General features: G+C 37.9%; 5 protein-coding genes across 5 annotated transcripts in view; 4 read left to right on the forward strand and 1 right to left on the reverse strand.

Moving 5' to 3' along the window:
• LOC118332305 (sushi domain-containing protein 2-like) overlaps positions 1-1,281 on the forward strand; it is an 8,550-nt gene extending 7,269 nt beyond the window's left edge. The window contains exons 15-16 of the mRNA XM_035667517.1: positions 345-441; positions 569-1,281. Coding sequence (XP_035523410.1) covers positions 345-441; positions 569-614 — 143 coding nt within the window. The 3' untranslated portion in view covers positions 615-1,281. The remainder of the gene's footprint in view (positions 1-344; positions 442-568) is intronic.
• A 1,193-nt stretch (positions 1,282-2,474) lies between these two features.
• Positions 2,475-4,135, forward strand: LOC118332696 (heat shock protein beta-1-like). The gene is made up of 3 exons (XM_035668094.1): positions 2,475-3,003; positions 3,176-3,239; positions 3,339-4,135. The coding sequence occupies exons 1-3, from the start codon at positions 2,613-2,615 to the stop codon at positions 3,496-3,498; spliced, it is 615 nt and encodes a 204-aa protein (XP_035523987.1). The 5' UTR covers positions 2,475-2,612; the 3' UTR covers positions 3,499-4,135.
• Positions 4,136-6,339: 2,204 nt separating this feature from the next.
• On the forward strand, positions 6,340-15,312 carry taok3b (TAO kinase 3b). Its single transcript, XM_035667491.1, has 8 exons — positions 6,340-7,050; positions 7,891-8,127; positions 8,282-8,410; positions 8,545-8,748; positions 9,645-9,884; positions 10,421-10,633; positions 10,929-11,111; positions 12,876-15,312. The coding sequence occupies exons 2-8, from the start codon at positions 7,942-7,944 to the stop codon at positions 13,035-13,037; spliced, it is 1,317 nt and encodes a 438-aa protein (XP_035523384.1). The 5' UTR covers positions 6,340-7,050; positions 7,891-7,941; the 3' UTR covers positions 13,038-15,312.
• A 1,981-nt stretch (positions 15,313-17,293) lies between these two features.
• m17 (IL-6 subfamily cytokine M17) lies at positions 17,294-18,975 on the forward strand. Its single transcript, XM_035668076.1, has 3 exons — positions 17,294-17,389; positions 17,896-18,041; positions 18,204-18,975. Exons 1-3 carry the CDS (start codon positions 17,335-17,337, stop codon positions 18,672-18,674), a joined length of 672 nt encoding a protein of 223 aa, XP_035523969.1. The 5' UTR covers positions 17,294-17,334; the 3' UTR covers positions 18,675-18,975.
• A 1,580-nt stretch (positions 18,976-20,555) lies between these two features.
• On the reverse strand, positions 20,556-25,151 carry tescb (tescalcin b). Its single transcript, XM_035667496.1, has 8 exons — positions 24,814-25,151; positions 24,049-24,118; positions 23,743-23,823; positions 23,501-23,640; positions 23,346-23,407; positions 22,856-22,963; positions 22,734-22,781; positions 20,556-22,501 (listed from the first exon to the last, which is right to left on the reverse strand). Exons 1-8 carry the CDS (start codon positions 24,875-24,877, stop codon positions 22,424-22,426), a joined length of 651 nt encoding a protein of 216 aa, XP_035523389.1. The 5' UTR covers positions 24,878-25,151; the 3' UTR covers positions 20,556-22,423.
• Between the last annotated feature and the right edge of the window lie 2,581 nt (positions 25,152-27,732).

A 27,732-nucleotide genomic window follows, 5' to 3' on the forward strand; every position in this document is an offset into this window, starting at 1 on the left:
AATCACCTGAAAATAAGAATAAAAAAAAAAGTAGCAACACAAAAAATATGTGCCACTGAATTGGAATAGAAAGTACATCTGTATTAAAATACAAACATGAATAATACCTTTAGGAAGACTCTGTAAGCAGAGTAGCTTATCTTAAATGAGTAAGACTTACCCTTTAATAAGGCAAATTTCATTTGAGAACATCCTGGGTGTGTTGAATTGAATAAAACTATTTGATTCTGGTTGGGGACATTTGTTGCATATTCTCTCTTTCTGTCTGAATCTATGCAGTAAACTAAAACTACTTATAGTTTTCTGTAAGGTTCGTCTGGTTAAAAACATCTGTCATTTTTCAGGTAATGTTGCTGGAATTGTGGCTGGTTCAGTCATTGGAGCTGCCACACTGTTTCTAATTATATTAACAATCGTACTAAGCTACAGAAAACAGAAAAGGTATGTTTTCTTTTGCATTTATAAAATCCATTAAATCATTCAGTAGAATGTAAAAAGTCTGACAGAGGTGATATATTGTATGAAAGGCAAGTTTCTCTATTAACTGTTTTTATTTTTTTAATTTCAGAAAAGCTGCACAGTCAAAAGACGATGTGATAACTGAGGCCTTCTAAACTCAATTCTTGATTTGCTGTCAACTGGAAAATGAATAGCTGTAAAATGGATACATGCATAAATATATGCTTAGATAAAGACTAAACACAGAGCAATACAGAAGAGATATCCACAGCCATGATTCAGACTTGTATATATATCATAAAACTGTGCAAAGGTCCCTGCACAGTTAAAAAGTAACTACACACTCCATCTTCCAAGGCAGACATGCACTGACTTTTGTAGGTTTAAAAATTAACCTGTGTTGTACGTTTGTTCACATCCACCATCACTCCAATGCATTCTGGGCTAGAAACAGCTTTATGTTCAGTGTAAAGGGAAAACACTTTCATTTACTTTAAGTTGGAGGACCTGTGTAAAATGATTGGTCTAAATCAATAACTGATAAAACTCCTGTCAATGTCAATACATTAACAATGCAACAGTCTAAACACTCCATTATTGTTAATATGAAATTATTGTTGTTTTGTATATTGTTAATAAAAAGTGTACTTTGGACAGCTCTTCAGATCACCTGTATATTTGCAGAAAACAGGAAAAACACTAAGATTAAATGAACTCTGCACAGTGTATGTATTGTTTGTGTATTGCCATCAAATGCTGATGAATGTTCTTATACAGTTTATCATTTTCAAATTTGTTTTTGTTTGGACAATAAATTTGTTGCATCAGCCTAAAGGCAGAGTACCACAGTTGTGTATGTAGCACACTATTTATTATGGCAAAATCAACAAATGATTGCTAATGTTTCGGCATAGTGGCCTTAATCAGAGCATGGGGAAACAATGGAAGTAATGTCATTTATATACAGGAGTTGGCAGGTGGCTAGTTGAAAGGGTCACATGATAATATATATGTACCTGCACTGACTCCTAAGTATTTTTTCAACATCCTTTTAACCCTGATCAGCCACTACATGAACAGCTGGACAGATTTCTTGGCAAAAGGGCTTAAGACATGAAATCCTTTAAATGCGGTACAGTGGATTTATAAGTGAGGCTCCACCACAGTAATGGTGGCTTGTCTACGCCAACAACCCAGAATCTACTGAATATATAAATCAAACTGGTGTTGCTAACAATAAACGTGATCACTCCAAGCATTATGTATTTATTTACTTCTGCTATAGTTACTGTAAGTCTATTGCTCAATATTTATCTGGTTAATACCTTTGACTAATTCTTTGGAAGAGCACAAATGGAAAAGCCACAGATATTGCCTTATTAATGAATACCATTCCTCTTTGAGAGCGAATGGCTTGATTTATTTCTCTAAAGCTCGGTTCATTATTTGTACAACATAACAGCCATGAAGACATAGCTCTAGATGCAAGATTCCTCACCACCACTCGACTGCGTCAGCCTTTAGGTCCATCACTTTTTCCTGGAGGTAAACATGTCTTTGACATTGAAATTTGCCCCACATACTCATCACATTTTCTTCCATCTTGTGTTTAGAAACTGCAAGTAAGTGTTGTTTACTGTGGGACTGAGAATGTACATGCTGTTCCCTCACATAACACAAGGCTGTGATTTCTATGGACAAAAGGCACCAGTATGTGACAAGACTGCAGAGGCCACTGCTGAATAAACTGTCTGCTTGCTGCTTCCAGAGTCATTCAATAACAACTTGCCACAGACACTCCAGAGATATAAATACAAATAATTAGCATTGTCCTCTCCAGGTCCCGGGGCAACAGAGGAGTAACACCCCAGCTCATGACATACCAAGTCATTCTCACCCCTTAGATCACACTTAATGCTGGACAAGTGTTAAAATGAATCAGCTGGGTATATAAAGTGTGTGAGTGGAGCATTACAGATGCCAAATCAGCCTTTTCCTCAGACCTCCTGCTCACTTTCTGTTGAGGATATAAAACACAGCTGCCCTATTGTTTAGTGTTCAGGTCATCAATCTAGACTTGTTTGTCAGGGTGGAGCTACAGGCTTTGCAGTTTCAACATCATTTTCCCTTATTCTGAGCTTATTCTCTAGGATATGGGTGAACAAAATAAAATATTATCCCGTCCCATTTTCCGTCGAGATGTGAGTTGGGATCCTTTCCCAAACTGGACACAGCCGAGTCGCATCTTTGCACAGGATTTTGGCCTCCCTCCTTTCCTGGAGCCTAGTGATCTGGACTGGATAGACTGGGCAAAGAGGAGACTGGGATCTTTCTCCTGGCCTGGGTACACACAAACTCCCCTTCTGCCTCCATTCAGTGGTCAGCACCCTGCGGCGTTGAACCAAAAGGGTCTGAGACAACTGACAAGTGGAGTGTCAGAGATCCGAACAGGACAGGACAGCTGGAAGATTAACCTGGATGTCAATCACTTCTCGCCTGAGGAAATTACAATCACAACCAAGGAGGGTTACTTGCAAATATCAGGTATTCTGCACACACCTCTCTGGTTACCCACAAGCTATTTGTAAGATGTGAAAGAAATCATTTGACAAGTAAAAGCATAATAATAAGTAATTGTAACTGTACTACGTACACAGACTAATCTAATCATCATTATTTTGACAGTTTTTAAATTATTTTGTTATTTCTTTACAAGGAAATCACGAAGAAAGGCAGGATGAACATGGATCTGTTTCACGGTGCTTCACCCGAAAATACAAGTAAGTTGTCTCTGAGAACATGAAGAATGAAAAAAAATGTAATCCTTATAATTTCAGATCTCATTGTTGTGTATTAAACTTCCTCTTCATTTATTTAAGGCTGCCACCGGGGGTGGACTTGCAGCACATCAGTTCGTCGCTGTCTGGTGATGGAGTTCTGTCCATAGAGGCCCCGGCCCCTGGGACATCCGTCAGTGACCCTATCAATGAGATTGTCATACCTGTTCAGATCAGACAGAAACAGGACGGGGAAAAGTGAAACCAGTAAGCAGAATTTGAAACTTAAGATGTAGCAACCTTTGTAACACTGGCAGAAAAAATAAGTCTGTAGTCTGTAGTGTAACGACAAGCTTGTTCTCCTGCTATGAGATACTTTCTAATACTGTTTAATGCATTGTCATAAGGGTAGTACCATGTCACCATTACTTTTGGTTTCAAAATAAAATGCAGACTCATCAATATGACACAGAACTGACTCTGAAAATAAGGAATTACTTTTGCTAGTCAACACTTATAATTAGCACAACCTTGTATTCTAAGAATTTACCACACTTTTTCCATGCACTTATAATGTCTTCAGTATTTAAAAAAAAAGACAATACTGGCCGAGGATGGACAGTGCACTACAGGTTTAATTGTACTTGATAGCAATTGACTATATATGCCTAAACAGCTTATTTACGTACTTATTTTAAAAAAGGAATGTACATCAAAAAGGGATTCTGTGTAACATGGTGACAAAATAGAAAAACAAAATTTTTTCCATGTTATTTTGAGGAATACAAACACTGTAAAGGCTGTAGCTTCTATTGTGTTTTGAATAACCACCCTAATGAAGCTGTCCTGACATCATGTAATGTTCACATAAATGTATTAAACAGCTTCTGCCACGTGAATTAAAACGAATGTGGTTTCTCTACATTTGTGGTGTCTTTCATTACTGATGCATTTGTTAGCAGATTAGAGGATCAACAGGAAGCAGTTTAATCTGTATCGATTATTCATCCATTGATCTATTTCTCATGGCTTGACAAAATGTTGGTCAAATGGTCCACAAGATGGCGATGATGTCCACTTCATTGTAATGTTTGGATTTCCTCTGAGAGACAGTTTTGTTGATAGTATTTAAGTTAATTTTATTCTTTTTTTGTAGACCTTCATAAAAAATTCCCCCAAAGCTGTTAAAATTTCATAACATGAATAGACTTTTTTCACAGCAGCCATTCTCACATGACATAGTAGGCTAAACACAGGTGTTACCAATTATACTAATTAAGGCTCTGTTCCATTTAATATAGTAGAGCCTTTCCAGTGAGCCAACATGCACAATAGCAGCACCCTGACCCTGTTTGACCTGAATGGAAAGAAACCTTCATTAGTATCACTGGTCACACCTGTGTTTACCCTACTATTTCATGTCAAAACGGCTGCTGTGAAAAGGGTCTATTTCCTAAAAGGTTTGCTATTAACACATTTCGTTAAACATTATATATTTAACCAACTTACTGTGGTCAAATGTGATCTTCTACAAGACGTGATGCCAAATGTGGATGCAATGCAATGGGGGCTAAAAGGGTCAATAGTAAAAGTCAGGTGCTACACTGATCTGTTGAAGGCCAAACAAAAGCCAGCAGTGATATCTAGTGCTTGAACTGGGTATTACAAGTTCATGTATCTAAGTATCTAAGCAGCGTTGGCAGTAATTGTTGAAAATATAGAAGCCATAGTGCAAAAAGAAATAATTTCTTATTCTGACTATTGCTTTTTGGTGATTGTTAATTAGTTTAATTTGGGATAAAAGCAAAACAGAATATATATTTTTTCCTTATTTCATTCATTTCTTTCTCTTCATCTCAGTTATTAGTTATTAGTGTCCGTTTAGACAGAGAAAAGCTTAAAATGTCTTGAAATCATCCCATCTCAGGCCTCAAACAGTGCTCAGTGTAAAGCAGAAGACCCCAACACCACCCAAGACATGTTTCAACCACATATAAAGTGGATCAGCCAAGTTCCCAATATGACACGATCTATACACTGTTTGGTCTTTAGATAGTCAAGATAAAATGGGATTCATTCATTTTATTATTAAGATGATAAAAACTAATAAATGCTGTAATTTGAAGCTTAAATATCATACGGCAGGAAGAACAATGTTAAACCACAGTTCCTGCTCATATACTCAACAGCAGACATAAGTGAAATACATAGTAGGCTTAGCCGCCTTACAGCAACACAAACTGTTTTTGAGGTGTTGCTTTAGGTCAGGTAGCTAAGTGCTAGGTGGTTGCTATGTGGCTCCAAGAGTGTTGGATAAGTTGCTACTGTATGCTGAGATAAGCTTGTAGCTAGGTGGTTGCTATGGTGTTGTGAATGTCTGACAGGGCATTTTCAGGTAGCTGCTAGCTGGTTGCCAGGATTGCACTAGGTGGTTGTAAAGTCGTTGCTAAGGTGTTCCACGCGGTTTGCAAATGGTCGGTCGGCACATGAGCTGGTTAAAAAAAAAAAAACAATTGTCGGGCTGCATGGACGCGAATATGTACTTGAGTGTGTTTTGTCTTAGTAGTGCTTGTAGTAGCACCAGCAGTAGCGTGATGACAATGCATTTGATACGTTGAGATGTATTCAGCACCATGGACAGAGACTGTATTTAAATGTTTGTCTCTGTCGCCCTCCAGCGGCCATGTGAAGTAATGATAACTATTTGCTTCATTATTATCAAATATATCAAAATACAAGTATAATGTTTACAGTCGACAGAGGAAAAAAGGGACGCAGATAAATTTTCAGAAAGGAGTGGTGAAAATGAATAATAATAATAACAACAATGGCAACAACAACAATAATATGTAATAATAATAACAACAATAATCATATATTTTTTTTTTTTTTTACATAAGTCGGCATTGTTCTTACCATATTGTTAATTTAATTAGTGATATTTATCATTTCTAAAAAATGATCTTGTGACAGAGTCTAATGGTAAATAACTTTAGGCTTGTTGAGATGTGCCTGTAGTATTGCGGTGTCTCTTTAAAGGAAGGGGGAGTGTAAAAGAGGGACAGAGGAAAGAGATGAATAGAAGGCACCAGAACCACCTACCATGACCAAGTGCGCTGTAAATGTAGGACAGAAATTCGAGTGGAATACAAACGGATCATCAAGCGACATATTCGAGGGAAAACCATGTTTGGATGTGCCTTATCTGATTCAAATATTTTTAAATATGGTACCACATGCGATCATTGGAACACAGGAAAAGTATTTTTCCTCCCAAACATTTCTGGCATTTTGAAACGGAAAAGGAGAGTGGCAGTAAAATACACCCCTGTGCTATCTTTCTCCGATTATCAATGGTAGGCATTGCATAATTCACCCTTATCCACCGGAGCCATTTGGTTCCTCCTCTTTGGGAAGAGGGGGACGCCAGAAAAAAACGACTACATCCAGTAGCTGCCTCCTCGGTGGTGCCTGCAATTGTTTGGCAATGCCCTTTTCTCTCTTAGGAAGAACTTGCAGACAGTAGCGGGGGAACAAGCAGGGGAAGGATGCATTTAAAGCTGGATGTGTGCTGCATTCAGGGAGATTCGGCAATAATAGCAGCTCTAGCAGAAACAGCGAGTGCGGCGGGCCTGGGAAGCACCCAGCCCCACTATCTCCTCCTTTTCCTCCCCCCCTGCAGGACCATGCTTGCGTGAGGGATGAGGCTGTGCACAGGGACACCAGGCCAGAGCTGCGGCCTACTTCTCACAAGAGCCGGTCTCTCGACTGCAAGATCTGTGAACACATTGCCACCATCAAATCAGCATCTTTGGTACGCAGCTCCCTCTCTCCTCCGTTTGCATAAAAAAAAAAAAAAATACGCGTGTGTGCTCGCGCGCGCGCGTGTGTGGTGTCAGTGTATGTGTGCGTGTATGCGTGCTGGCGGCGGGGGGTGAGGAGGGGAGGGAAGGGGTGTCTGTGTTCTCAGCTGTACATCTGTAGTCATGGCAACCAGATCCTGTTAATGGATGTCATTTTTTCCATCCTCAGCTTCCCTCTCTGCCTCTGCTTTTATGTGTGTGCATTGCATTTATATGTATTCCATATAAATCTCTGCCGGGTGTCTACTATCGATGAGATTTAGCTTTTGTCACACTGTAAATGATGCATCTATTAGCATGGCAGTCTTAAATAGCCTTTTCACAGATTGGTCTGGTGCCTAATAGTGGCATCATATAAATACTTATTTATCAGAAATGGTGCTGAAGTGATGATTGATTAATTTATGCTGCCTTATAATATCAAGAGCTGATTCTAATCAAGAGTGTGAATGGGATTAATCAGCTGAGCCTCTGTATATTGATGAACTTCCTCTTTTGTGTGACACTGATGCTGAAAGACACTGATACTGTTAACCCTAAAGGATTTTCAGACTTCTGTATTATTTATCAACTTGTTGTTCAGTTCTTGGGTTACTGTGCATGTGTAGTAATCTTCGAACTGATTACTTTTCAGCTTGCAGAATTGTTGTTTGCACTGTACTGTATGTGGTCTGTTCTTAGGCCATAGCCTCTGACTTATCAGCTGTTTGTGTCTGTTTCCAACATAGCAGTTGTTTCTCTCTTCCTGCCCCATTTCTTTTACTTCCTGCTTCCTGTGTTCCTCTGTCCAGGTCATCAGGTAGATCCAGGAGCATGAGCAGGACTTTGAGCTGCGGGAGCAGATGTCTGGGTATAAGCGCATGCGGCGGCAGCACCAGAAGCAGCTGATCGCCCTGGAGAACAGGCTAAAGGCCGAGATGGATGAGCATAGGCTCCGGCTGCAGAAGGAATTAGAGACACATGCGAACAACACTTACATTGAGCTGGAAAGACTGGCCAAACGCCACGCTGCTCAAACAGACAAAGAGGTACAGCCTCAACAGCAGGTGTTCTTATGAATGAGGTGGAAACTACAGAGTTATTTAATTCACCTCAAGCTAAACTTGTGTCTGTGCAGGCATTTGTGTCAGTTAGGAGATCAATGAGGGGTGATAATTTGAATATTTTAATGTCTCTTCACAGATGAAGTCAGTTGCAGCTGAAGAGAGAAGGATCCAGCAACAGATTGTTGCTCAGCAAAAGAAAGAGCTGACTACTTTCTTGGAGAATCAGAAAAAGGAGTACAGGCTTTGCAAAGACAAGATCAAAGAAGTAAATATAAGTTTATGATCTTATTTAATTATATCTGTTCAATATGGAACACATGAAGATTGTCTTCAGATAATACACATTCTTTTCACTCTGTTCTGTTGTTTTTGTGTTTTTTATTTGTGGGTGTGTTGTAGGAGATGAGCGAAGACCCTTGTACACCTAAGGAGGAGAAGCAGGAGCGTTTGTCCAGGCACAAAGAAACAATGCAGCGCTCTCAGGCTGAGGAGGAAGCTCATCTGCTGGCCCAGCAGAGGCTGGTCTACGACCGGAGCTGCAGGGCCCTCAAACGCCGGAGTCTGGTCAGGAGGCACGAGTTTGAACAGGAGCAACTAAGGGAGGTAATGTGACATAATGTCTAATCAGACGATGCAGACAACCTTAAAATTGATTTTCAGAATTCTAGATATGACTGTTGGCATTTTCAGAATATGTTCCTACAACTAACTAAGATAATCCTACAACTAACAATTTTCATTATGAAGTGTTCATTATTTTATGTTTATTTTAGGCACTGGTGCAAGTGATTTCTTTAAACTGCTTCTCCAAAAATTCAAGGGGTATTCCATTTATATTCCTATTCATATGAAACATTTCCTTACACTAGGAGCCTGGTACCAACAAAGATTTAGGATTTTAACTGAATGTAAAACAACATTTCCACAGTGGGAAAGGGTCTTAAGAAGGTTGTAAACATTGTGACCTTTAATACAGCCCATGTTATGCTTAACAAAATAACTAATTCCCACCCTATAAAACATTGTCAGTCTTCGACTTCAAAACGTGAGATTGAATGAAAGGTCTGTTTACTGACAACACTGGTAAAAACTACCAGCCGACGTGGGCAACCCCACCTGAAACAAGCGCCATCTTCACTAATCTCATAAAAAATTAATACACTTTTATGAAATCTAAGAAAGGTAAAAAGAGCAGAGGCAATAATTTACATGCTGAAATCATTATAATGTGGCTATTGTTTAGGCCATCATTTATTCATTTGATCTAAGTGATTTACCACCTTGGATTAACAATTTACAAAGTGTATTTCATCTACATAGATGTATAAACAAAGACGAATTTCTGAAATAAATCATCAAAAAGAAGCATATGACACCAAAATAAACCTGTGGAACAAGCCAAGATCATTCATGTTTATCTTTTAGTGTCCACTAAAGTAAATCAGCCAACCTTACAAAATGTCTTTAAAAATGGCATGACCTCAAACTTCTTGTCCCAGGAGCTGAACAAGAAGAGGACCCAGAAGGAGATGGAGCATGCCCTGATGATCCGGCAGGACGAGTCCACCCAGGACATGGAGCGTAGGCAGCTGCAGATGCTGCAGAAGCTGCGTATCGAACTCATGCGGCTGCAGCACCAGACAGAGCTCGAAAACCAGGAGGAGTACAACGGCCGGCGGCAGAGAGAACTACACAGGAAACACACTCTAGAGCAGCGGCAGCAGCCAAGAAACCTCAAGGTGCATGGAACTTTCTCTTGGCCACTATGGGATTATTTAATGAATTGATATCCAGTAAATATTTAAAGTTTTCTTTTAAAAAAGACGTGACATCTTTAATGACAAGAGGATTATGTAATGGGTTTGAACTCTGCAGGCACTGTACATCTGTACCTTGAATTCTTAGTCTAAATTGCCCATCAGAAATCTGTAGAAAGAACATTAATAATGTTACCATGAGAACTGCTTCTTTCAAAACATTTTCCGTGATATCTTTCACAAATTTAAATCCTTTCTCGTCCCTTTATCTATTGACCAAATTTTTTTTAGTCTTTGCTACAATGGACAGAAGTGAAAGCTCACTTTCTGTAGGCAAAGTGAAATGTTCAAGGTCATTGTTTTCATTGTTCAGTAGAATTATTTTACATTATTTATTATTTTAAAGCCAAAATTATTAACATTAACAAAAACATTTCATTAGTAATTGTGGTTTACCATCTGAATGTATCATGAAAGACCAGGACACTAACATTTATTTCTCTTTTGACCCTCTGTAGACGCTGGAGATGCAGATCAAGAAACAGTTCCAGGACACTTGCAAGGTGCAGAACAAGCAGTACAAAGCTCTTAGGAACCATCAGCTGGAGGTCTCTCCTAAAGGTGACCATAAGGCCATCCTGAAGAGCCTAAAAGAGGAGCAGACACGCAAGCTGGCTATCCTGGCAGAGCAGTATGAGCAGAGCATCAACGAGATGATGGCTTCACAAGCGGTACGAGGATCCTGAAGCATCTTGTCATAAATAGCAAAAGTGGGCCTGATTCATCATTTGTATGTTGTATATTCATCTGTACAACACATTTGCTCTTCACATCACACTAATGGTAACAGTATATGTCCATCAACTTTTTCCAACTTTATCACGCATTTGAATTTCTAGAGTGCTGTTTAAATGTTGTTTTGTCAATCTTTTGCAAAAATTGTTGGCCTGTAGTTCGATAAATGAGGCCCAACCTATGCCTGTTGTTGATGTGTTTGTAAGTACCTCCGTCTCGCTGGGTCTCTAGATGCGATTAGACGCAGAGCAGGAAACAGAGTGCCAAGCTCTGAAGCAGCAGCTGAAACAAGAGATGGAGCTCCTGGACGCTTACCAGAGAAAAACCAAGTCACAGATGGAGACCCAACACGAGCGAGAGCAGCAGAAACTTGAGCAGAAGGTCTCCATACGCAGAGCGCACCTTGAACAGAAGGTAGGTTTAAGATTGAAGTCATTCTAAAAACTTTAAATCACTGCAGCATGGTTCCTGCTGTATAGAAAATGACCTCAGGATAGGTAGGTCGATAGATAAATGTTCAGAGAGACATCTTATATGTTGACAACACTATTACAGCAGCAGTTTTGTTGGGAAATTTTACACTTTAGTGGCCTTCTAGTGGCCCCTAGAGCCTGCAACGTTCATTACAACCATAAGTAACAAAAGACGTCAGGTTCAGTTCAACTTTGCTCTAGACATGTGTTCCTGCCAGGACATGCAAATTTAGGAAAGCAATGTGGTTTCTCCTCATGGTTGGTTGGAATTGCAAAGTTTGGGGTGAACCTACTATGTGTCACACCCTCTTCCTACTGGTGAAGGTCATTGCTGGCAGGTGAAAAGATGTGGCTGGTGACTTTGGAGCTCTGTAGTCTTCCTCTGGCTAATAGTAGAGTTAGTAGAAAGGACTGCTTGGCGTAGGGAAGTGGGCATTACAAACTGGCAGAAAAAGTTTGTTCATGAGAGCTCCTGCTGTAGAGGAAAAGCCATGGGGTCATTAAAAGGTTAAAGGACCAGTGTTTTGGATTTAGTGCCATTTAGCAGTGAAGTTAGTAAAAGCAAATTGCAACCAACTGAATACTCCTCGTCTTTCAAGCATCTGGGAGAAACTGTGGTAGCTGTGAAAGTCGTGAGTCACAAGGTTGTAATCTGCAACTAGGCCGCTAGATGCCACTAAATCAGACACACTGGTCCTTTTAAAGGCCTTTATTATTCAAAGGCTTTATTTCCTCATCGTTAGGTGTCCCACAGACCCCAATGCTGTATACATGACAATGACTTTGGGGATTTTTCATCTAGCATCACCATAAGGTTGATATTTGTGGTTTTGACTGAAAATGTTGAATGGCTTTCCATGAAATTTGGTACATACATTCATGCCTCCCTCTGGATTAGGAAGGGACATCATTAGGTTAAAAGGAATTTGTTAATTAATTAGCAATTAAATTAATTTATAATTAAATTATAAAATTAATGAATTTGTCCAAATAATTGGTTTATGAAAAAATACTTACACAACATTCCCATCAGCCTCTACTGTGTTTAGTCCTAATTAGCAAATGTTAGCATGCTAAAATGCTTAACTAAGATGAACATGAAACATTATACCTAGTGTGTTTAGTGTCACCGTGAGCATGTTAGCATGCTGACATTAGCATTTACAGAGCCACTAGCTAACATGTTTGCAGACATATAGTCTTGTTTTTAGTTTGTTCCAACCTCATTAAAACCCTATATGTGAAAGTATTGAAGTAGTAACACTTCTCTTCTCTTTGAATTCTTTTGACAAAAAGAAATATATCCTTTACTAGAAATATTGTCATCTACATAATCTACAAGGGAGGATGAGCAGTCATACTGTACATTATATCCATCCATCCATTATTTATATATTTGAATATCATGGCAATCTGCTAATTTATTATTTATTATTATTATTTCTTAAGTACAAGTGGAAACTCCTTTTATTAAGTATAGTCTGAAAATATTTTGAAAAAGAAGAAAGAAAGCCACCACTGAGAATAAGATTAATCCTTGTAGAACCACAAATATCTGCACTACATTTCATGGCAATCTGGCAGGTAGCTTTTGTGTAAGTGTGAAGATTACTGACAGCAAAGCCCCATCGCTAGCAGGGCGAACACAAGCTTAGATTTAGTGTCCATGTAACACAATAACCACCACCATGTTTTTCGATTTCAGATTGAGGAGGAACTGGCCGCTCTTCAGAAGGAGCGCACCGAAAGGATCAAGCACTTGTTGGAACGTCAGGACAGAGAAATAAATGCTTTTGACACAGAAAGTAGAAGCCTCGGCTTTGGAAGCCTGGGATCTCTGGACTTCCCCAAAGAAGACAACAGATGAAAGTGGATTTATCTATAGAGGACAACATATCTCTGCCCTTTTCATGTCCACTTGAGAGTTTGTCACAACCACGGTGACAAAGCTGGATAACTTTCTCGATTGCTTTTCTTCTCTCTTAGATATTGCATCTTTGAATCGAGGTGTTAACGTGCAATGAGAACTTCTTTTGTGAAACTTAAAGGGGGAAAGTAAATCAAAAGAATCTACAACAACATGTCAATAAAAATCAAACCTAGTCAGTGTAACTCAAAACCTATGTGTTAAAAATAACAGACTCTTTCCTCCATGCCATTTCCTCCTTTTGGTATGAATTGAATAAATCAGGAAATTTTAGTAAAATTGGCACTTTGATATGTTTAAGTAGAAACCCATCATGTTCGTATGATGCTTAATGTGTGTGTTACATGGAGGGACATTGTGGAATGTGAGCTACGGATTCCCCCGTGGTGTTAAGCTGCTTTGTCTTTTTTTTATTAGTTTTATGTTTTTTGTTCTATTTATTTTATGCTCTGAATGTGAATATTACTGTATGGGGTCACTGGATAAAATGGAGTTTATTCATTTAATTTTTTAGTTTTTTTTTGGTCATACTTCCATATTGTGCTTATGCATACAGTATACTGTGGTCCTTCACTTTTCTAGGCAACAGTTCTTTCCTTTTTTTTTCTTTGATATGTAGGATCAATTGGCATTAGCTTGATCAACCCGTTTATCTTATCACAATTCAAGATCCAACTTGGTAAAACTGCTTATTATTGCATGCACTTTAAGGACAAATTCAGGTTGTGAAGTGAAGCATGAATCTGTCAAGAGATTTTAGCTGTTTGTAAATAAAAGCATTTTTTTGTTTTGTTTTAAGCCTATGGATACTGGACATAAGCGCCATATTTGATATGATAATTTCACAAATGCCTTTATTTAAGTTGTGCCTGAAGCAGATTTTAGTTAAGTGTTTGTTATATCTATATTTTATTTACTGAGGCCGGCACCATTTTTTTTTGGTTTCATCTAAACTTGTGAATCATTTAATGTTCACTAATCAAAGTTCTTGTAAAGGAAAATGGTGAGAATTGTGCTGTATAACTTTTGATATGAATATTTGTACATGAGAATATAGCTAGAACATACAGAGACACTGGTCTATTACTGATAACAGAGCTTAACGATAAAGATTTTGCTTCGTTTTTGTTTTATAATATAGAGATATGGTCATACAATAGCTCAATATATTGCTAAGACTCTCAGATTGTATAAATGCTGGTGAATGGAACCACAGACTTCTTATATCAGTACGGTGATCTTTTATGATCAGCGGTTCTACAAAAGCAAACACAACATGTGGGTCCAGATTGCATTTGAGTAATTAGTGTCTAATGATCAGATTTACATATTTTTTGCCATGTTCATTATGGTCATTGAACAGGTTGCACAATATTTCCATTTATACTGAATGGAAAGATAATTGTTTGGTGCTTAATTTCTAATACCACCTTTAGCCTTGTAGTTTTTTGTCTTGGAGAGATGATTGATTTTTACAAAATGTAAACGTGAAGCATTTTGAAAACCCCTCTGAGTCAAAACACTACTAAGTTTTTCAAACACTCATGACATATTAAGAGTACCCCATGCAGTGAAACCCTCTAAAAATGAAGTATATGTATGAAAAATAAATACTATTTTATCACGGGTCAGTTTTTGAAACAGTGTTTAATGTGGTGGTTTTGAATGCAACCCTGTTATGTTTGGCAGGTATTTCTTTACCCGTTTTTTTTCTTTCTTTTCATTTCACAGCCACAACTTGTATTAATGTTCCTCACAGGGCTGAAAGGTGGAAGATGTCCCCCTGAATTAACAAAGTATTTTAAATGGAGGAATATAATGACATTCAATTTCTGATGGCAATAGAACTTAAATGCTCTTGTTTTACATGTAGAAATCTAAATTATGAATTTGTTATGTTTGACCAGTGTGTTCTGAAGTTGAATGGCTCCTCTAGATTTTTCAGCCTTTTACATTTTCACAAACTTTCTGAAATTTGATGAAAACGTTTCTCATATGCAGTAAGGCCTTTTGTCTGGTCACTTATAACTGAAGCCTTGCGGACAAATGGTTCCATAAAAAAGTGCTATTGGGGTGCTTGAATAAGGTTTGCCTGAGAGCTTCAGAACAGTTATGAACTTACATTTTGTGTGGATTTTAAGTTACTAGAAAGATGTATTTAGTTAGAATAAAGGGGACTTTCCTAAACAACCTTATTCACCATTTCCTGTGCAGTTCAAAGACAAAATAAAAGAGATTCTGTTGAACAAAAAAAGGGAGTCTCAATTGACATCCTGCATCTAATGATAGTGCGTTTCTTATTGTTTGTGGTTGAATTTCCTTGTAAAGCTCTCTTATGTGGTCTAGAGCTTCTCACTTTTGCTTTTCTTTGGTGTGACATGACCGCTGTGACCTACATTGCATCAAATGCTGTTTGTTATGATTTACTGTAAAGCTACAAACATACACGCAGGTCAAAGATAACTTGTGAAAAGCAGAACCTTGAAATAGGAACAGGAGGTGAGAGGGAAGTTGCACTGCAGAGCGTCCAGTGTTTTCTAGGCTTCCTTACATTTCAGGGTAAACTTGCTTGATTTAGGTGTTGATTATAGGCTTTTTTTGGCATGGCTACTATATATGCTGGCAGGAATCCGAGTGTAGTTTCCTTGAATTGTCGACGTCTGCGGCACCATCTGCAGCAGTTGCCCTCCTCACCACAACCCCTCTATTATCCCCTGGGGCAACTGGAAAGCCCCGAGGGTGGCAGAAGTGCGGTTAGCCTTTACCTGAAGTAGTGCTGACAGCGTTGTGGTACGTCGAGTTCCCCCTGTGTTTTCTCATGTAGTCAGTGGTTTGACAGCAATGCAGCATCTAGTGTGGATGCTTGAAACCAAGACGTGATCACCAAAAAATAAGTGGGGATCATGTCAGTTCTCAGTCTCACTGTTTCAGTTTCAGTGCAGCATGAACTTGTTGCTCCCACACATAACAAATGGTGATGCAGAGACCTGGCCTAAACACATCATAGGGTGTCTCCAAGCAGAAGTGATCATAATTACTAGAAGTTAGTGATGACGATGATGTAATTAGACAAGACATGAAAAACCCAGTTTGTGATATAATATTTTACACAATCCTCTGGTTCCTCCTCACATATTAAACAAACCAGAGGATGCAACATCATCACCCTATGTCACAATGAAATCATCCTCTGATATCGTGAGCACAGCCTGTCTGATGCTTAAACTTGTGGTGAGATGACACTGACATATTGCCTACTTTAGCTAAGCAGACCCTCCCCTTTACGCACATGTAAAAGTTTCTGATTGAGAAATCCATTTCCTGTGACCTTGGCAGCTTCCTGCACAAAATGCCTGCATGAAAATATTGTTGCAAAAAGACACTCATGGTCTGAGGAGCGGTTATAATGAGAAAATTCAGCAGAAATGTTTATCAGAATTAACAGAAGGTGCTAAACTTCTCAGGGATTGTTTTTATGACACCCCTAATTTACTACTCTAAACTACACTTTTCTGGTGGAAATTACCTTTGTCTGCCACACATTGTACTTTTCTCAAGAGTCCCCTTTGTCTTTGCTGATTATATTAGGTCATATTTAAGCCGGTGAAGCCATTGGAAGAATCACAAAACCCCTTTTTGGTATAAGATTGCAAGAGTATGGCATGCTTTTACTTGAATTTAGGGAACTTTATGTTACTCAAGGTACATTTACTCTATATGTAGAAAGCATTAGAAATAATTTATTGCACAAGAAATATCATTGCTGAGAAAGTTCTCACCCATGCTGTCTAGGTGGTGGTAAAAAAAAAGCACTTCATTGAACTGTGATAAAGGGTAGGCTGACCTCAGTCTCAAAGTTATTTTCATACATTTTTCTAATTTCAGCAGGTTAATGTTCCTCAAGTGATTTAAATATATCTATATTTGTGTAGTTTTTTCTGTGCACAAATAAAACGGAAGTGCTATTCAAAATACTTTGCGCTACACTGAAGGGTCACACATGTAATAATAATTAGACAACGTCCCTACATGCTTGCTCTGTGAACAGGCATGTAGGGACATGACAGAAAAAAAAAGCACATCTGAAAAAAAGGAGGAAATTCTGGGAAATTTGGTTGCCTCACACTGCACGTCATTTCCTCCTATGACAAATGTGTGGTTTCTGTCTTTTAAAAAAGTTTGAAAGGAGTGTGATTATGACGAGTCCGCGCAATTTGCCTGTGATACTGAGTGGAGAATGAATGGTCATGTAAAGAGTATGCATTTTCAACAGTTTATGGAACCAGCAGCAAGTAAGTGTTGTTACATCTACTTTTCTATTAAGACATTTAAAAAACACAGTTAAACACAATTACATCTTTTCTTGCTTCTCTACTGTGCATGCTTTTGTGGTTATTTTTGGTGCCTTTAGCTGCCTACGGCTGCCTCAAACTGATTGAAGTTTCAGAATCAATTTTACTACTTCAAAGTTTTCTGAACACAGTCTAGTTTTTTTTGCAGCATCAGTTAAGCAAATTAGTTTAACTGTTAACTGATTTTCAGAATCTGACCAATAAGAGACAATGACAATGTTTACTGGCATCTAAACATACCACAACTAGTAGTAGATTATATGATTGTGTTAAATGTCAGAACTGATAATAAAGCAGATTTTGGTGTTCTATTTTCACTTACTAAATGTTTGCAAAATGAAGAATCTATTTTATCCCTCCTTCCTTCCACTTGTGGCTTTAAAATGAAGTTCCCCTCACCGCTGGGATGTAGGATAACCTTAACTGACCAGTTCCTTTCTCCTCAGCATTACTCTCTCTCCTGCTGGTTATGGCTGTTGATTCAACAAGAACTGTGGCAGCAAGCAGAAACCCTGGGTATAATTCTCTGCAACAGACTTTGAAGCTGACCAGACTCGTAGAGAAGGAATCTGTCGACGTAATCAAAACATATGTGAGTGCAGACATAAAACTGCTGTATCTTATTTTGCTGTGTTAATTCCTCATCTGCTTGTTCAGTGCTCCACCTTTAAACATAATATGCTGACTATTTGTGTTCCTGTTTAAGATGTGTGGCTCAATTATTATCTGATCATCTTTTCTTCCTTTTTTGCAGAAAGCGTCTCAAGGAGAAATGTCAGAGCTCTTCTGCAAGGTGTCAGTTAACGACGTCCCTGACTCCAACATCTCCGGCCTGGAGCCCTCAGAATGGATATTGAGCATCTTCACACATCTCCAGGCCTTTTTCCCACATTTCAAACGGGTGTATGAGCAGCAGACGGACTTACAGTCGCCCACGAGCCCACTGCTGGCCGAGCTCACCACTGTCAGTATTCGCAGCATGAGCTTGGCTAAACGCATAAGCAGCTTTTATCAGAGCCTCTTCCCAAACTTGCCTGTACCCGAGCCAGCAGGGGGGCCGACAACACTACCTCCACCTCAGAATGTCTTCCAACAGAAGGTCTATGGCTGTGTGGTCCTGAAGACTTACAAGGAGTTTCTGTCAAATGTTTCCCAAAAACTGAGGACTCTTAAACCCAAAGTGTGCAGAAGGAGGATGCAAATAAACAAATTTTTCTTCTTCTGAGGATGACCCAAGGCTGGCCTTAGACAGTCTGCTTTCAACAACACTTATACTCACTGGTTTGACAAAGACTTAAAAAGATAAGTGACTATGAAGGTGGCTGGTACATCAGCGTAATGAAGCCTATTTATGGTATTTAATATTTATTTTCTTCAGTGTCTCTGGTAAGAGGAGTGCTGTTAAAAGATCAAGAGTGTAATAGTATCTCTATCCAAGTTATGTATATTTAATTTGTCTAATATGTTATGTAAGGTTCTCCTTTGCTGATGTAAACTTATTTGCTGTACAATTATTAAAAGATACTTTGCAGCTTTACTTTGTTATGATATTTCTTTTCTCTGTGGTTGCATCAATAATGTATCATTTCAGCAGCATGGCAGTGCCTGGAAAAAAGACAACTGCAAAAAGTTAATGCATTATGTGCATTATTCTTATTTGCTAGACTAAATTTGAGTAAAAATATGTCTGCTTCTACACTATTAAGAAAGATTTTTAGTTTTTTACAAGAGTGTAACTTGTGCTGGAGGTATCATGTGCTGTGTTCTGCACAGTCCATGAAGAGGGGTTAAAAGAAAATCAGGAAGCTGCTGAGACGCTGACTGTGTGATATCAGCTCAGAATGACGCATGTGTACACAAGGCTGCATCAGATAGGAAAGATTTCATGAAACTGGCGGGCCGTCTGGCCAGTCACAAGGTGTGGGTGTGTGTGGGTCAGATAACTGTGTGCGTGGTTTGCACACTTGCATCCTCATATAGATGGAGATGCAAGTGTGTGAAAGGTGGGCGGAGGAAAACAGAAGCTGGTATTCTGCAGAAAACCTCCCACTTTAAAAAAAAATATGATTAACAGCCTGCAAACATGTCATATACATATATTTACCATATATACCCAATATTTTTGTTGGAATGAAGTAATGCTTAACTAAACTTTCCTCAGATCACAAGCTCTCAGGAAAATGGAAGTAGATGGGGGATTCACTCTAGGTCATGAATCAAGTTCCCTGTTATAACTCTGTTTTATTTAAAGCACAAACACAGAGGGTACCTCAGGGCAATAGTCACTCTTCAGTCTACATTATTCATTCATTTTCACTACCTACCTACCAACTTAATACTTTACAAGACCTCAGAGAGCAAAGAAGTCTAACACAGCAGATGCAGTATTCGTGACACCTTAAAACACTCCTGTCGGAGGAAAACCAGATAACTTGCACACTTTCTTCAAAGGGAAAGAACACAAGGAACCTAACTTTTGCAGTGCAGAGTAGAGCTCAGGTGGGTAGGAATGTCAATGGAATTACCAGTTATTACAATTCATTCTAAGTTTGTACCAAATTTTATGCTAATCCACCCAATATTTGTCAATGTGACAAATTTCAATAAAAAACATTTCAAACTCCTACTTGCTACCAAAGTAAATAAGATGACATCTGATCATCACAAATGCCTCTACAAAATGTTGTGCCAGTCCACAGATGTAAAGATATTTGATTATCTAGGGACATGAATACAAGTAGCAAATGGCATGGCACTCCATCCAACACGTTTCAATAATGGTTATTCATAATAAAAGCTTTCCAAAGCTCAATGCAAACTATACCAGTGTGATATATATCAGTGTGACCTAAAAATAAATTTAAACTCAAAACAAGTATAATGTTTATACCAAATGTTATCATTCAAATAGTTTTAGGGTTTTTTATACGTGGAGAACACATATTAACCTGCTGTTATGTGATGGATCCTGTTGCACATTTGGAGCAACATTTCTCTACAAAACCAAAGACAGATGGCCAAACAGATCAATATGCAATGTCACTGTCTGTAGTGAGCACAAGTACGGACAATTAGAAATCTGAAACACAATTACATATGACTCATTTTATTGCAAAGTATGAACAGCTTTATAAAGTAAATAGTACAATGGCATTGACAGTAAAAGTGACAAATCTAAACATTCAAATTGAAAAGCATTTCATTATACATTTTGCATAATCTGTAACTACTATAGAAAAATACATAGAAATATCTTTACTGAGTCAGGTGCAGGTTTATTACGATTTAACATGCTTTTACATATTTTGACCTGTGGAGGGCAGTATACACCCATGACTGAATACATTGAATGAAGTATTAAGTCAGAATGTGCTGATGAGTATCTTTGGACATAGATAGTCTATATATTATATCTCTATACTGCTGTCCATTGTTTTTATGTTAATATGGACCTATGTTTCTGAAATAAAGTTAAATTGAATTGAATATCACTTGGCATTCACAGGAAATATAAAGAAAAAAGTTAGTATACATGCAACACACAAAATAAAGGCCCAATAGCTGCCTGTACAGTAACACAAGCTAGCGACAGAATAAACAGGTACTGATAAAAACCTCAAAGGAAACATGGTCTTTTTTTGGCAATTTTAGCCATGTTTATTGATAGTGACAGAAGTATCAGCTGGCAGGAAACATGAGGAGGTTTGCGTGGGGTGACAACAAGGTCCCTAGTCAGACTTAAACGGGGGATGTTGTGGTTATTACTGCATATGATATACAACGTAACCACTACACCCACAGGACACTTCTGACTTCCTATTTGAAATCAGCTTGAATTTATTCTTACACTGCTTTCTTTGTTTGTCCACTTTGCACTTTAGCTCAAAGAATTTCGAGCCTTTCTGAAACGGTTTATGAGAGATTACTGTTAAGGTTTAGCTTGAAATTTTAACTTTTCATGTAAAGTTATTAAAACCGGACATGATGACGTTACAAAAGCTTCATGTTCACATGTTGGATGATATGTTGGAATAAGGAGGGATCTCCATATTCTCCACTTTGTGTCATGACTTCTTTGCAAGTTCTCAAATATAAAATATTGGAAGGAGATTATATATCACAGAATACACCATTGACAAAGATTATTTCCATGAGTCATTCACCCTCTAAGAAGGTCTGATGTAATCTGCTCAGTGTTATGTTTTCAAGGTTTATGTTAACTAAACTTTATTAAAATGTTTGAAATGAAAAATAACCATTTGTGTGTTTTTAAAAAGTTATAATGATCGAATGGAGATCAAATGGATTTGACTAAAATAGTTTTATATTAAGACATACTGTATATAGCCTCCTCTTCTTAAAGAAGCCCTAATTTGGATAACTGCCTTTAAGCATTTAATCTTGCATGACAGCACTCCCATTTCCTTTTTATCAGAAATAAGCATCGTGAACTGAAGTCAGATCTATTTCATAGAATCTTTTATTGTGCAAATGTGGTGTGCAAAGCATGCACCAAGTGTCATATTTGTAACATGAATAAAAATTATTTCAAGTTATTGCATTTATATTATTAGATACATTTAAGGACACACCTTTATATCCCTGATTATTATTAAGAGTTATTGATTTATGGCATTAACATTTTTAAATGTTCTTCAGGCATCCATATTTGCATGCATAGAATCTGCTACTGTCTGCTACTCCAGACATGGATATTTGATTATTGCTTTGTTGAACTACTAACAGGCTGGTTGTTATTTAACTGATTATCTCATATTATTACTAAGAATCAAATAAACTACCCCTAATACATCCACAGTGTACATATTTTCTTTGAACTTGCATAGCTATTCAAACATGAGTAAGGCATATATTCAATGCAAGCAACAAACTGGTGTAGGAAACAACAGATAGTTACTGAGTGAAACCATATACAGTTTTCCCAAAGTCATCACACAGTTTAGTCTTCCAATCTCACTTACATAAGGTTGTTGTGTCCATTCTCAGAAAGCGAATGTTCATTCTTGATTCGATTTCGAAGCCATTCAGCAACTAAAAACAGAGTTTTACATAATTTAAAATGTGTATTGCTGATAACATCATTATTCTTGGAAGTGGTAAGGTTGACGTTTTATTTGAGAGTTTGCAAAAACTAAAAAACTATTTCATTCAATATAATTCATATCAACTATAATAACATGTTTAAATGCACTTTCAAAGCATGGTATTTAACTAAGGAAGTACTTTGAGAAAATATATTTTAGTGTGTATTCTGAGTACCAACCTTGAGGAAGTGCTCAAATGTGATTCCTTCATAGAATTCATCGGGTTCCTGCATGTGAAAAAGTTAAGTTACTGATGTTATGCAGAGAAACAGAGAATTAAACCTAATGTTAATTTACATACCATGTGACCCATTGAAATACTCGCCACCTCCAACATGGCTGCATCAGCAATGCTTTTGGCTGTGTTCTTCTCCAGTGTCTCACTGAGAGACAGCAGCTCCTCAACCAACTAGACAGATGTGAAAATGAAATAATTTTACTACATAATATGACTACAAATCCCATATCTCGGAAGGCTTGAGTAAAATTAAATGCCTCATCCTTTGCCACATTAGTCACCAATTAAGTGTTGCAAAAAAGCAGCTGACTCTCAGAGATACTGCATCTTGAATCACCTTCAAAATTCTGCTGAAAATGACCAAATGATGCTAATAAAAGCAGACACAGATAACAGTATAATGCACATGATAAACTCATGATAACACATGATGATTTCCGCAGACTGTGAGTAGAGTTCGTTGTGATCGTCACTGGTTATTTAACAAACAAAGTTAAAAAAAAAAAGATTTGAAACTGCATTTTTCTGTCCAGAGAAGTGAGCAGAGGCTTACATGTCTGTATTCCTCTAAGGTTATTGTCCCATCGTTGTCTGTGTCATGCATGTTGAATAAAACTGCAGAGAAAAACACAACTGTCAGTTTAACAGCTGTGCGTCAGCCACAGATAATGTCAAACATGTGATCATGTGATTTGTTCTAAAACACACATCTTAGTTTCTCCCTCCTGACACTCTCACGCTGCTCCTGTGTCATGTGTAGTGACGGGGGTCTGAAATGGGACATGACCACCAAGAACTCCTCAAAACCGATCTCCTGAACCGTACCCTCACCATTCTCACGGAAGTTTCTAAAGAAATGTATAAAGAGCAAATGAACTTCTGACTTTTAAAGACTGACTGTTTGTGATGCAGCAAAAAAGAAAGCAACATTTCAACTATGATTACTGTACCTCCTGTCAAAGAAGGCCTCTACGATCTGTGCACGGATGGGATTGCACGCTAGATCTGGGATTTCATTGAAGTGATCTCTCCTGAGGGTGTAAACAGCGTTTTAAGGAGTGGCACACAGTGTGACAAAGTAATACACAACAGTTTCCAGCTGTATGTGTGATTCAGTATATGCCAGCATGAAACCTGTTATTCCAAAGAAAATTGCTGTTTGTTAAGAAAACTAATTTGCTTAAAAAATAAATCACATGATTATAAACCTTAAGGGTACACGACTCTTACTTAAAAATCATACAAATCTAACTTACCGCAGAGTTTCTTCATTGTGGCTCAACTGCTTGAATCTTGTATGTAAGACTCCAATCTGTCTAAATGAAACTTAAAACAGAAAAGAGCCAACCACTCAAGTTATTTCATGTGCACGCATAAATAATCTTAACACCCACAAAACAAGACATAAAACTCTTCAATGCAATTAATCATTTGACATTTAAATATGTTGTTTGCTGAGAATTTGATGTTAACAGCTCCTCATTTGTGAGAGGCTTTCAAGGCAGCAGATTTGGATATTCATATTTTATGTAAAGCACTTGTTATTGTCTGTCACCCTGCAACTATGTTTTACAAGAGGCTACAGGTGAATTAAAGCAGATATTGAAGCATATAGGAAAAACAAACCATAAGCAGATATGTGTTAGATTGATCTCTTTCTCTTAAACTATCAAAGCTTTCAATGTAGTGTCTGATCTATTATTAACTCCCTCTGTAAACTAGATAAAGTTACACTCCCATTAACATGCAGTTTAAATTATTCAGTACTACTGCACCAAACGGGCAGGTTTTTCCATACACATATACTGGACATGTGTACATATATATACTGAAGGCAAACAGTGACCATCTCTTTACTTAAGACGTCAGACATTACGTTAAAATGATCGGATTTCCCCTTTAAAATGTGACTTCAAATTATAATTAAAATCATATTTCCGGTGCAGTGAGCTCCGGTTTTCACACCTCCTACACGCATGACGGATGTCATTTAAAAACAAACAATAAACACGATTACTCACAGCCCGTCTTTTCCGCCAGATCACTGTATTCATGTTGACCAGGTGAGGACTGTAGCGCACCCATACCTACCCCTATTCAGCCCTGTTTTTTAACGGGACCCAGGACAGGCCAGAAACGAACCTACGCTGTTGAAACTGAAAACGGATCTCAGGAGGATCACGTTACCGGATCATCCATCTCCACAGGAGTTGTTTGTTTGGCAGACCCGAGGCTCTCACACACCTCTTCCCCCCTGCACGGTCGCCAGGTCTCATCCCCGGCAAACAGCGTAGCTACTTCCGCAACCACCGTCCCCGATGACGAGACACACACACACACACATTCACAACAGGCTGCAGTTTGAATTATTAATGCAGACTTTATTTATTTATTCAGAGGCCGAGGCCTGTTTGTGTTTATGCAGCAGCGGTGTCGGAGTGCAGAGAAAGGCACACATGTAGTTCTCAAATATAATACTGGCTGGATAATGTGACGAGGCTGTATGAGCCTTTATACGGTGGCCTTGAAGTGCAAATGAGATAGCCTAGTCAGAAATCTTAAGTATTTTAATTATTTCTTATCTAGCCTGTAGGCTATTTGCACAGGTTTGCCTCACTGTGTCAATGTGACTGACTTTACTGCTTTAACCCGTCTAACTGCCAGTTTCACAGGTGGATCCACCTGTTTTAACTCGTATATCTGCAGCAAAACTGGCAGCAAAACGTCACTTTAAACTTCCTGGACAACATTTCAAGATAAACTGTTAAATAAATATGTGTAAAATGATATCAATAAATGTGTAGCCACGGCATTTTGATAGATATAAGGTCAAATATAAAAATGGGAAAGCAATCTTGTACAAATGTAGGTAGATTCATTGATTTCTTTTTCTCTCTCTCCATTCTTTGCTGTACTTCAAGCACTTTATCACTTAAGTTTTATAAATCATAGTTAATTGTAACCTGCACTGACAGACTGACATATTTCTGCAACATGACTTCTTGCATTTTGAACTGGATGTCGAAGTGTTTGTGGTGTGTGGCCTGAAGTTCAACAAGTTCAACATATTTGAATGCTTCAAAACCACTGAATACCTCCAGTGTGTGAGTCACTGTTAAATTAAGAGCCTGACATTTGCAAATGTATCCAAAACACAATGTGATGTCTAAAAAGTTTCCATAAATGATAAATAGTGTGGTGACTGTAATCTGAGCTTTTAAAGAAACTCTTTCATGTACATAACACGACTGCATGTAAAACCACTGAAGTAACAAAAGTGAAACAAGTGACATGCTGAATACGTTTTTGATTAAAATGATGCAGTACTAACACACACCACACGGTGGCAGTATATTGTCAACAATGTAACATCAGTTTCTGACTGTAGGGAAATTTCTGTTATCCCTGAGGTTGTTTTGTTCTCATCAGAGCAGGGGTAGAATACATATATAGGGTATGTGTGTGTGCATTAAAGTGTTTATTTTCCGTTACTTGAGGGTAGCATTTGCTTTACATCAACTGTGTTGAATGTATTGTTTTTCAGTATTGTCATCAACAAATGATACACTGCCAATTCTCTTTCACCGTCATCTGTAAGGCATTGTGTAGATCATTATTAAACTGTGATAAGCTGATCCCAACCTGTCCTGTTTCCCAGCTGTCTCTAAAGCCCACTGAGTGTAACTGTTGTCCTCCAGTGATGAGCAATAGCTGTCACTGCTAATGGTGAATCAACAGGCATTGTACAGAAAAAAAAACAGTGACACAATCGAACTGCTTGAGAAAAAAAACCCCATCCTACTATTTTATCCGTCTAATCTCCATTTGACATGTGCTTTCATGTTAACTCACAGTGACGCAAATTAGCGACCACCTCTGTTTGTGTTCCTTCTAGACACCATTCTTCAGGTTGGTTTCACAAATGGGCCAAAAATTATTAAAGCCGCATTTCTCTAGAAGTCAGATATATGTGTGTATAATATTCCTGAACAATACTGTAATCACACCTGGAGATTGTCGGAAATTGTTGCTTTTTAAGTTTAATTTATTATAAACAGTCTATCGGGAAATCATCCTGTTATGATACAAATCACTTATTAAGTAAATGAGGGTGCAGTAATAGAGCTGTGCTACATTAAGAGAGTTCAGAAATGACTAGAAGTCTTTATACTTGTTATGATACAACAAGTTAATTAGAGTCCCTCAAGATATAATCATCTGCTTGTGAGAGCTCTTTGTTCTCAGTATTGTTTGACTACAATAAAATGTGAACTGTGTCAAATATTAGTCTAGTTGGGAGGCCCCGGGACAATCGTTTGTTCTTGCGCCCTATGCACCCTCCTCCAACAGTAGTGGAATATAAGTAAGTATTTACTCTCAAATTCAAATGACTTAATTTCCATTTAATGCTACTTTATACTTCTATACCACTACATCTCAAAAGGCAAAGATTGCACTTTTTTACTCCATTACATTTGTCTGAATGGATTTGTATTGGTAACAAATTCTCAGGTAACACTGTGATTACAGGGTAAAATTGTTTTACTTAAATAATTGAAAATACTGTTAATGAAAAAACTTTTACTGGCAGCCGGATGCCAGTAAGTAACTGTAAAATGTACAGCACATCAAAATTTTGTGATTTTAAATGTTTGTGTATGAGTTGATTGTCATACTTCTTGAGCTAAACTATGTAAAGCCCCTTTTTAAGAAAAGAGCTATGTAAATAAAGCTTTACTGACTTACTTCACTAACTTACTCTTGGATTAGCTGGAAAATGTCACAAACCTGAAAACAGGGATGTTTTTCTGAGCTCATGAAAAGTTGACTTGTTAGAGATACATGGTTCTCACAGGATAGCAACACCAAAAACACATGATGTTACAGAATATGATGCATTGCTATAGATAAAACAAACTAACAGTATATAAAGTATTTAA

This window comes from Morone saxatilis, unplaced genomic scaffold (assembly GCF_004916995.1).
Source record: "Morone saxatilis isolate NCDOM2014 unplaced genomic scaffold, NCSU_SB_2.0 Contig21, whole genome shotgun sequence".
In the NCBI taxonomy this organism is placed as follows: domain Eukaryota; kingdom Metazoa; phylum Chordata; class Actinopteri; family Moronidae; genus Morone; species Morone saxatilis.

Bases quoted from the DNA above. Each gene is read 5' to 3' on its own strand.
- LOC118332696 (XM_035668094.1), top strand. From the start codon at position 2,613: ATGGGTGAACAAAATAAAATATTATCCCGTCCCATTTTCCGTCGAGAT. The intron at 3,004-3,175 runs GTATTCTGCACA...TTTCTTTACAAG, and splicing joins GGGTTACTTGCAAATATCAG to GAAATCACGAAGAAAGGCAG. The intron at 3,240-3,338 runs GTAAGTTGTCTC...CATTTATTTAAG, and splicing joins TGCTTCACCCGAAAATACAA to GCTGCCACCGGGGGTGGACT.
- tescb (XM_035667496.1), bottom strand. From the start codon at position 24,877: ATGGGTGCGCTACAGTCCTCACCTGGTCAACATGAATACAGTGATCTG. The intron at 24,119-24,813 runs GTGAGTAATCGT...TTCTGTTTTAAG, and splicing joins TCTGGCGGAAAAGACGGGCT to TTTCATTTAGACAGATTGGA. The intron at 23,641-23,742 runs GTACAGTAATCA...ACATTTCTTTAG, and splicing joins GAGGCCTTCTTTGACAGGAG to AAACTTCCGTGAGAATGGTG.
- taok3b (XM_035667491.1), top strand. From the start codon at position 7,942: ATGTCTGGGTATAAGCGCATGCGGCGGCAGCACCAGAAGCAGCTGATC. The intron at 8,128-8,281 runs GTACAGCCTCAA...GTCTCTTCACAG, and splicing joins CTGCTCAAACAGACAAAGAG to ATGAAGTCAGTTGCAGCTGA. The intron at 8,749-9,644 runs GTAATGTGACAT...TTCTTGTCCCAG, and splicing joins AACAGGAGCAACTAAGGGAG to GAGCTGAACAAGAAGAGGAC.
- m17 (XM_035668076.1), top strand. From the start codon at position 17,335: ATGAATGGTCATGTAAAGAGTATGCATTTTCAACAGTTTATGGAACCA. The intron at 17,390-17,895 runs GTAAGTGTTGTT...CTTTCTCCTCAG, and splicing joins GTTTATGGAACCAGCAGCAA to CATTACTCTCTCTCCTGCTG. The intron at 18,042-18,203 runs GTGAGTGCAGAC...CCTTTTTTGCAG, and splicing joins TCGACGTAATCAAAACATAT to AAAGCGTCTCAAGGAGAAAT.